Source organism: Mandrillus leucophaeus, unplaced genomic scaffold, assembly GCF_000951045.1.
Source record: "Mandrillus leucophaeus isolate KB7577 unplaced genomic scaffold, Mleu.le_1.0 Scaffold474, whole genome shotgun sequence".
Classification (NCBI taxonomy): domain Eukaryota; kingdom Metazoa; phylum Chordata; class Mammalia; order Primates; family Cercopithecidae; genus Mandrillus; species Mandrillus leucophaeus.
In genome coordinates this window covers 603,652-614,001 of record NW_012105076.1, presented here as the reverse complement: position 1 = coordinate 614,001, position 10,350 = coordinate 603,652, and the positions used below count along the sequence as shown (strand labels likewise).

The 10,350-nt window shown below is 38.7% G+C and overlaps 1 protein-coding gene across 6 annotated transcripts in view; it reads left to right on the top strand.

The window, feature by feature from the left end:
• CUL2 (cullin 2) overlaps positions 1 to 8,570 on the top strand; it is a 93,546-nt gene extending 84,976 nt beyond the window's left edge. For 4 of the 6 annotated variants that reach the window (XM_011995129.1, XM_011995131.1, XM_011995128.1 and 1 more), the window contains exons 18-21: positions 743 to 945; positions 3,340 to 3,441; positions 5,164 to 5,280; positions 6,686 to 8,570. In XM_011995129.1, coding sequence (XP_011850519.1) covers positions 743 to 945; positions 3,340 to 3,441; positions 5,164 to 5,280; positions 6,686 to 6,817 — 554 coding nt within the window. In that variant the 3' untranslated portion in view covers positions 6,818 to 8,570. The remainder of the gene's footprint in view (positions 1 to 742; positions 946 to 3,339; positions 3,442 to 5,163; positions 5,281 to 6,685) is intronic. The other 2 variants (XM_011995132.1, XM_011995133.1) reach the window with 1 other exon arrangement.
• The last annotated feature ends 1,780 nt before the right edge of the window (positions 8,571 to 10,350 follow it).

Sequence of the window (10,350 nt, the reverse complement as noted above, 5' to 3'; positions counted from 1 at the left end):
GGTAAAAGCATTTTCCATATGGCTGTAGACCTCCCAGGAGGCTTGAACCTTCCATGGGAGACTTGTGTCAGTTGTTGGTATCACTTTCCCCTTTGTCCGTCCATTTCTCCTTCACCCACCTCCTTTTATTGTTTGGATTTTTTGTTTTTTTCTTTTTCTGCCTAAGTCTTAGCGTTTCTATTAGTACTTAAAGATTTTTTTTTTTTTTTTGAGACAGAGTCTTGCTCTGTCACCCAGGCTGGAGTACAGTGGCGCGATCCCGGCTTGCTGCAACCTCGGCCTCCCAGGTTCAAGCGATTTTCCTGCCTCAGCCTCCCGAGTAGCTAGGATTACAGGCATGTGCCACCACGCCTGGCTAATTTTTGTACTTTTAGTAGAGACAGGGTTTTACCATGTTGACCAGGCTGGTCTCGACCTCCTGACCTAAAGTGATCTGCCTGCCTCGGCCTCCCAAAGTGCTGGGATTACAGGTGTGAGCCACTGTGCCTGGCCTTAAAGACTGTTTTAACCTACTGGTGAAGTTATGATAGCTTAACTGATTTATACCATATACTCAAAACTAATAGAATTCCATCTTCACCTCCCCAAGAAACAAAATGACTACCTTGTTAACAGCAGTGGCTTTACAACAATTTAATAAAACTATTGGTTCACTCTTTCAGAGGAAAATGTCTGAAATAGAGTAAATTTGAAATGTTTCTTTGAATGGTCATTTCACTGTCAGTTTTTGTTTTAATTGTAGGTGAAGTTAAAATGAACTATTTGGGCAAGCCGTATGTAGCCATGGTTACGACATACCAAATGGCAGTTCTTCTTGCCTTTAACAACAGTGAAACTGTCAGTTATAAGGAGCTTCAGGACAGCACTCAGATGAATGAAAAGGAACTGACAAAAACAATCAAATCATTACTTGATGTGAAAATGATTAACCATGATTCAGAAAAGGTATGTAGTAATATTCCAAAGAATTTAAGCATTATCAACATTAAAGCTTTTTCATGAGACATTTGCAGTTTTAAAGTAAGGCTGTAATTGTCATTGCACCTTGTGCTCTGGAAAGCACTTGCATTCACTACATTACTGCACGCTCCATAGAGCTGCGAGCGTAAGGCATCACAGAGCGTGCTGTGTGAGTTGGTGCCATGTGCCCTTTATAGTTTGATTTTATTTGTCCTATACTGTTAAAGCTTATTGAATAATTGTAAAAGAATTGCTATCTGGAAGATTTTGATTAATTGAGATTTTGAAACTAGCCTTTAAAGACTTTCTGGGTTTTTGGTTTTATAAATGTGCTTAATTTCATGGTTCTCTACCAGGAAATGACAGCCTGTTGACGTCTATTTGTACACATATTTAATATGTGTAACTCCATTCCAAGTGTTCTTAATGTCAGCACTCAATTAACTATCATCTGTTTTTAACCACCATATATTTTTGATACCTGTCACAAGAATAACAAGCCGTTAGTATATTACTTTTTTTCTCTGTAACTTTTTTTCTAGTTACAAGATTTCATTGTTTTGTTGTCATAGTATATCCTAGATGTTTAAATAGTTAAAAATGCAACAGAGGTGGGATTATATCTCCTTCAAATTATTGTGCTTATAAGAAAAAAATTTCTATAAATAATGTTTTGTTTTTATTTTGGTAAAGTTAATAGCCTACGGTTTATTTCTCTCATCAATTCATTTTGCTGACATCCCGAAGATGATGATGACATTTTATAGTCTACAATTGAACAACTGTAAAAGGCATATATTCTGAAATTCAAATCAATGTTTTCATAATTTTGAGAAATGATTTTTCTGGCATCAGAATCTTAGCAAAATACGGAATTTTTTTTTTTTTTTTTTTTTTGAGACGGTGTTCCACTCTTGTTGCCCAGACTGGAGTGTAATGGCGTGATCTCGGCTCACTGCAGCCTCCACCTTCTGGGTTCAAATGATTCTCCTGTCTCAGCTTCCTGAGTAGCTGGGACATGCCACCATGCCCAGCTACTTTTGTATTTTTAGTGGAGATAGGGTTTCACAATGTTGGCCAGGCTGGTCAGGCTGGTCTGGAACTCCTGACCTCAGGTGATCCACCCGTCTTGGCCTCCCAAAGTGCTAGGATTACAAGTGTGAGCCACCGTGCCTGGCCAAAATAGGGATTTCTTAAGGTTAATTAATTATGGTTTTTAATTTTAGGCTAGTAAATGCTTAAAGGTTTTATATTTTTTTCTAAAACATGCTGCCCAGAAATTGACAAGGTAAACATAGATTCCTTGTTTGCACTTTAAATTTTATTTTATATTTTTATTTGTTTTTAAGGTGAGATCTCATTGTACCACCCAGGTTGGAGTGCAGTGGTGCCATCTCAGCTCACTGCAACCCCCACCTCCTGGGCTCAAGTGATAATCCCGCCTCAGCCTTCCAAGTAGCTGGGACCACAGGTGTGAGCCACTATGCCAGGCTAATTTTTAAATTTTTAGTAGAGACCGGATTTTGCTGTATTGGCTAGGCTGGTCTTGAACTCCTGAGCTCAAGCACTCTGCCCACCTCAGCCTCCCAAAGTGGTGGGATTACAGGCGTGAGCCACCATGCCTGGCCTTTTAATTTAATTATGAATCCATCCATTCCTTAGCAGAATGTCTTAGGTTATTATTGAGAATTAGTTCATCTTCCAAATGCCTTTTGATCCTTCTGCCAGAGAAATTCCACCCTGTGATATCAGTGGCTTTCTTAAGCCTGATATGGAAGTTGTTATTCTAAAAATTGGCTTAACAGTTTTCCTCTGAGCAAAGGCCACTTGCTTCTTGAAGAGTGAATAAAAGATGGATTGAAGTAAACGTTTTCACCATCACCCCAGGTCACGGCTAATTGATGCTGTGTGCTACTGGAGGCACAGCTTTCTCCTGCCATCAGGCCATTTACAGTGGGTATTTTGTTATTGCAGCATTTGTAAAAAAAATTTGGTTGGTTTTTCAGAATGGGGTGATGGAAAAGTTATGAACTTTGGTGTTTCATAAAAATTAAAATGTCAAACTCTAGGCAATGAGCTTGACTCTTTTTTTATCAAAAAGTAGTGTGTATGTAATAGTAGGACCAGCAAATATCTTATTGCCAAATATAAACTGCCTAAGATTCTGGCAGATGTAAAAGTAGAAAATAAAATTGGATTTTTCCTGTTTGTTTGAACAAAAGAATTATTTTTCTCTTAAATTTGGTAATCTATAATATAAAAGTTATAAGAGTGGAGACTTTTTTGCTTGGTCATTAATTTAGTGGAATTGCTTGCAGCAAGCTCTTATTTATAAGATTTTGGTTTTTGTAAATATAAATGTTTTATTTTTAAATGTAGGAAGATATTGATGCAGAATCTTCATTTTCATTAAATATGAACTTTAGCAGTAAACGAACAAAATTTAAAATTACTACATCAATGCAGAAAGACACACCACAAGTAAGTGTTTTTAATGTCAAGTTTTTTTGAGGGGGAAACATTTAAGCATTGGACTTTACAAGTGTTTACACTGAGATTGTGCAAAACATTGCACAGCAAAATTAATAGTGGGGTATGTCTTTTCTGGTTTGTTGTTGGCATTTATTAACCTAACAATCAAACAGAAATCTCTACTTGTATTTTAGTTTTTTCTAAGGAAAAGAGTATGGTTTTGTTGTATTTGCTCTTAAACCACTAGAATGTGTAACTTTACATTCTCTCTGAAAATTCCCACATTGAGAAGTAATAAAATTTCATATTTTTCATTTGTAAAATAAGGGAAAGTTCTACAGCTTTTTTTTTTTTTCCTGAGACGGAGTCTCACTCTCTCACCCAGGCTGGAGTGCAGTGGTGTGATCTCGGCTCACTGCAAGCTCCGCCTCCCAGGTTCACGCCATTCTCTTGCCTCAGGCTCCTGAGTAGCTGGGACTACAGGCGCCTGTCACCACGCCCGGCTAATTTTCTTTTTGTATTTTTAGTAGAGACAGGGTTTCACCGTGTTAGCCAGGATGGTCTCCATCTCCTGACCTCATGATCTGCCCGCCTCCCAACGTGCTGGGATTACAGGTGTGAGCCACCGAGTGTGGCCTACAGCTCATTTGTTTCAAAGAAAACTTGTCAGTAGAGAATGCTTCTTAAACTTTTATATGCAAATGAGCCACCTGGGCATCTTGTTCAAATGCAGATTGTGATCTAGTGGGTGTGGAGTGAGGTCCTAACAGGCCAGTGTGAGGAGGGGACTTCTGCTCTTCATTCTTTTAACTTAGCAGTGATTGTTGCTTTGGTCTAGGATAGACTGTTACTATCACTCATGCTTCCTGATTGCCTTCCGTGTGCAGTCCTTGGGCTGGTGCAGGATGTGAAGATAATATAAGACATTAGACCCTCTCCAGAAACGTAATTCCCCATGGGGGAGACAAATATTAATTGCGATTCACTTTGAAACCTAAAATGGTCAAGATTCCATTTTCCTCCAGGCTAATACATAAATATATAGATTGTATTTTGTCTTTGAAAAGCTATGAGGAGATCCTATTAGTGTGGCATGGCCTGCTTCTATGCCTTGCTTCTCCTGTGTTTCTTGAGCTCCGTGGAGATAGGCCCCCTCTCCTGGCTTCTCTGCTTGAGCCACATAAAATGGCACTTCACAGCTGTTCTCTTTGAAGCCTGATCCAGTATGCATTTGGAGCTAATTACCGCAGTTGACACAACTCCATCTAAAAGCATCGTGATACAGATTCTGTAATCACTGATAAGAAATGATCTTGCAAATTATTGCTGTGTCCTCCTTTATTACCTGTTTACCTTAACAGTACAGTTTATAATAATGTAAATTTTTTTTCTAATAACCTTTCAACTTTAACCCTAGAAATTGTACAGTAGATGTTTTAGCAGTGGTTATGTGATATTAGCACAACATAGCTGTATAATTTGCTCAGTATTGTGGTGCATGCCTGTAATCCCAGCTGCTCAGGAGTCTGAGGCATGAGAATCACATGAACCCAGGAGATGGAGGTTGCAGTGAGCTGAGATCGAGTCACTGAACTCCAGCCAGGACGACAGAGTGAAACCCTGTCTCAAAATAAAAAAAAAAGTATTTGCAGTCACTGATAAAATGAATTTAAAACAGGTTCAGTGACTTAATGTCTTGTTGGGTCTTTTTTCTTTTCTTCTGTAAAACAGGAAATGGAGCAGACTAGAAGTGCAGTCGATGAGGACCGGAAAATGTATCTCCAAGCTGCTATAGTTCGTATCATGAAAGCACGAAAAGTGCTTCGGCACAATGCCCTTATTCAAGAGGTAAAAAGAGGGCAGTCCTCAGGGCTTCTTAGGATAGAGGGCATTGTCATTGTACAGATTCAATCTCTTTCTTCTTAAAGAATACAGAAATAACCTGATCCTCAGATAGCATAAAGAAATGTTTTATACTTAATCAGAATTGTACTCACTTATAATTTCAGTATTAAATTCGGATTTGCAGGCTGGGCACAGTGGCTCATGCCTGTAATCCTTGTTGTTGTTGTTGTTGTTGTTGTTGTTGTTGTTGTTGAGACAGAGTCTTGCTCTGTCGCCCAGGCTGGAATACCGTGGCGTGATCTTGCTCACTGCAACCTCTGTCTACCAGGTTCAAGTGATTCTCCTGCCTCAGCCTCCCGAGTAGCTGGGAATACAGGCGTGCACCACCATACCTGGCTAATTTTTGTATTTTCATGGAGATAGAGTTTCACCATGTTGGCCAGGCTGGTCTCGAACTCCTGACCTCAGGTGATCCACCTGCCTCGGCCTCCAAAAGTGCTGGGGTTACAGGCATGAGCCACCATTCTCAGTGGACACCTGTAATCTGAATGCCTTGTTAGGCCAAGACAGGAAGATCACCTGAGTTCAGGAGTTTCAGACCAGCCCGGGCAACACAGGGAGACCCCATCTCACCTAAAAAATAAATAAATAAATAAATAAATAGCCAGGTGTGGTGGCACACCTGTAGTACCAACTACCTGGGAGGCTGAGGTGGGAGGATTGCTTGAGCCCAGGGATTGAGCCTGCATGACACAGTGAGATGCTATCTCAAATGATAATAAATTCATATTTGCTTTGGCTTTATTTTAGAGGTCTAAAACTTACCGATTCACTGAGTCTTCTGTCCAGTTATTGAAGGAAGTTGACCCATCATTCATTCCATAACTACTTGAGCCTACCATGTGATAGACAGCTGGGCTGGTGCCTGGGATGTAGTACAGAGCAGCTGAAGATGTGGCAGGCTGTTTTGGAGTTCACAGTTTAATGGGGGAAGAAATACACTATTGAAGTAATATGCAAATAACTATAAAATTGTATTAACATGCACTAAAGGAAAGGTATGCAGTACTGTAGGAATGTATTTAAATATCCTGGCCTGGGGTCTGCTGGGGGAAACTCTCTTGAGAAAGTGGTGTTTGAACTAAGAACTGAGAGTTGAGTTAAAGTTAAATAGAAGCTTGGGGTTGTGTGTGAGTACTTAGATTAGTTTATTGTTTCACTTAATTATGTATCATTATTAGATTCTGCTGTATCCATTTTCCACAATTTAGTTCCTATTTTCATACTTAATTTGGCCCATTTGTTGAAACCTCAGTACCTTTGAGGCACTTTAAACTGATTGGTTAAAAGTAATTACTTATAGCTGAAGAACTGGCAGTACTTTGACTTCGACATCTCTCTTCCACAGGTGATTAGTCAGTCAAGAGCTAGGTTTAATCCCAGTATCAGCATGATTAAGAAGTGTATTGAAGTTCTGATAGACAAACAGTACATCGAACGCAGCCAGGCATCGGCAGATGAATACAGCTACGTTGCGTGATGTCGCTCTCCTCCAGCGTGGTGTGAGAAGATCATTGCCATCACCATTTGGTGTATTCCTGTGGGAAAAAGCAGGCCTGTGCCTCCATAATTTGGTCATTTGGCAGCCCCTGTTTTCTGCTGTTTACAACATCACCAGTGCCACGTCATGAGCGTCAAAGAAAATGCCTAGAGATATTTCAAGCTCATGTCATTATGACATTTCTTAAAACTTTATTAAAAGAATGAGTGAAGTATTGCTGAAATGTGGACATTCGGTTGGGTACCATGCTTTTTCTCCCCTTCACGTTTGCAGTTGATGTGTCTTTTTTTTTTTTTTTTTAATGTATCTTAAAGGACATAAAATTTAAAAACTTAAATATTGTAATATGACAGATAACCTAATAATTGTATCTACATTAAAATGACAAACATGATACTGCTGCTTGTCAAATAAAAAAAAAATAAAGAAATAGAATGCCTTTTTTATGTGAATGGAGTATCAGGTTGACCACACAATATATTGACTCAAAGCAGCTAATGCATCTTTAGTTGCGTTTTTATCTGAATGGTTTAATTCACTTGTACTCCTATTTAAATCCTACATGAAAAATGTCTAGATTATTGTTCTTGAATGCACAGAACTGCATTCAGGATAAAGAATGCTTTATTTTTATGGATTAGATATACTGGATCTAAACATTTTGAATCTTGAAGATGTAATTCCATCAGCAGTTTCTGGTGGTGTGCTACCCTACAGACATCGCAGAGTGTGAGCAGGATGTGTGGTGACCTCAAGTCTGGCACAAAGAGAGCTTTTCATTCAAAAGTTGTCTGTCTTCTGTTGCATAATCCATTAGTTCTAGCATAGACTAGTACCCTAGCTCTATGGCCTTCCCTGAGTCTTAGGAAATCTGTGATACCAACATATTCCTTCTATATGCCTTCCCTACCTGTTACCCTTATAGCCCTCCTCCAACAGTTTAGATACTAGAGTCACTCTCATCAGTTACAGATGTGCTTAGCAATGCATAACTTAAATACTTTTTTTAAAAAAGAAAATTGTACATTGTACTGGGTGCCACATATATAAATCCCATTATTTTGTTTATATATATATATATATCTCTCTCTCAACAGCAGTGTTAGAATACTGCAATCTATTATCATATTTATTGTCTATCCATGCTGTCACCACCACCACACCCCTCCTCCTTTGACAGACAAACAATTTTTCTTTTTTTTTTTTTTTTTTTAAATAAGAGATGGGGTTTCGCCATGTTTCCCAGGCTAGTCTGGAACTTCTGGCCTCAATCAATCCTGTCTGTCTCCCAAAGTGCTGGGATTACAAGCGTGAGCCACTGCATGCATCCAACACACAATTTTTAAAATCCGGAATATTTTAAAGCAAATCACACAGAAAGTATTTCACTTACAATACTTAAATAAGACCTTTAAAAAAATCCACAATTTTATATTACTCCTAACAAAAACAATAATTACTTAGTATCATCTAATAGGTGGTTCATATTTAAATTTGTTGTTGTTTTGAAATGGCTTTTACAATTGGTTTATTCGATTGCATTTTTTCTAACTGGTGTCTCAAGTGTTTTAAAAATCTGCTGAACTTACAATGACTTATATACTGTATTTCTCATTTTACCTTTCTTCCAAATGAGGAAATAATGGCAAACCATATAATATTGTACATTCACTGTCAAAAAGAAAACCCTTGTTTTGATAACTTGTTGATTGATAAAAGTTTTCCAAATTGATTCCTTTTTTCTTAAATATTTATAAATGTTAAATTAAGTCTTATCCTGGTATCTAATTGTCAAGAAAATATACTGAAAAATGGACAAAGTACTTGTGCGAAGGTCTACAGAGATGGCTTACAAGAGTTTTCTTCACATCCTTTCTCCATTTTACCTGAAAGGAAACATCTCTCGCATGAGGAAGAAAAGAGGCCAGATCCATTCAACCAAAGCACCATTCAGAAAATGAGCAATGTTTGGAATTCATTGCAGCACACACCTTCCCCTGCAGAGTGCAGGGAAGAGTTGCAGTCTTGTCAAGTTAGGTCAGGAGATTGAAGTCATCACTGCAGAAGCTGTAGCACACAGCCCAGAGCTCTGACCTGGCTGCCCTGCTGTGCAATAACTAGTGCGAGTGGACAAAATAGCCCAGAGCTACGAAAAGGAAAAAGGAGCAAGGAGAGGAGGATTTTCTATGCTTCACTGCAGAAAACACAAGTGAGCAAAACCCTCAGAAGTTTTTTAGAAGTCATTAATACTAAGGTAGTTTACGTGTATGAGTCAGTGATGCATTTTATAGCCAGTCAGCATGAGGCCTTGTCAACATGCCAATATCCTTCCCCTTGGAAAGCAAATATTTAATTGCTAATGAAGGTGCAGACTTATTTTAAGGTTTAGTCCAATATTTTATGACCATTTGCTTTAATATAAACAAACACTCTGGGGGTTGGGTGCTTATTTTGTTGGTTTAAGGCAGGGTCTTGCTCTGTCACCCAGGCTGGAGTGCAGTAGTGCAATCACGGCACACTGCACCCTCGACCTGCCGGGCTCAAGTGATCCTCCCACCTCAGCTCCCAAGTAGCTGGGACCACAGGCACATGCCACCACACTTGGCTAATCTTTGTATTTTTTGTAGAGACAAGGTTTTGCCATGTTGCCGAGGCTGGTCTCAAACTCCTGAGCTCAAGCAATCCGCCTGCCTCAGCCTTCCAAAGTGCTGGGATTAGAGGTGTGAGCCACCATGCCAGGCTTTATTTTCTTTGTAACTTACTATCTTCTTAGGATTTTGTAACCTATATATGCTACCATGCTATCCCATGTCCACTTTTTAAAAAAACTTTTTGAGTATAACTGATGACAGGTGCTTCCACCTATGTTATTTTATTTAATCTTCAGGTAATCCTGTTTGGTAGGCAATGCTGCTTTTTTCATAGGTGAGGAAGCTAAATGAGACTTTTCCAGGAGTTACTATTGTAAACTGCAGAACCTGAATTTAAATGCCAGTCAATTCCATGGATGTTACAAGTATGGCCTCTCTATGTATATAGCCTCTAAAATAAGTAGAAGTAACTTCATTTCATACATAAAGAATAGTTTTTCCTGACTTTTTAGAATAACAATTTATTTCCAGTTAAATAATGTATGATAAACACTTCATATTTTTCTTAAGATACTTATTTAAGATGATGTAAATACACACGATTAAGGAATTTGTCTTGGCACATAGCTGATTCATGACAAAGGGTATTTGTGAATTTAGTATTTTACATTCACATGTACTATTACAAAACATTTATTTCACAGTGTATATATACTTGAAAGTTGTTACCAGTTAATTTTGTTGAGCTATGTACTTAATTTTTGGTTCCAAGAATAAATTCTTGGTTGAGCAAGGTCAAAGTCAGGATGCGAACTTTAAAAATACTAGTCCGTGGCTGGGCACAGTGGCTCACGCCTGTAATCCCAGCACTTTGGGAGACTGAGGTGGGTGGATCACCTGAGGTCAGGAGTTCAAGACCAG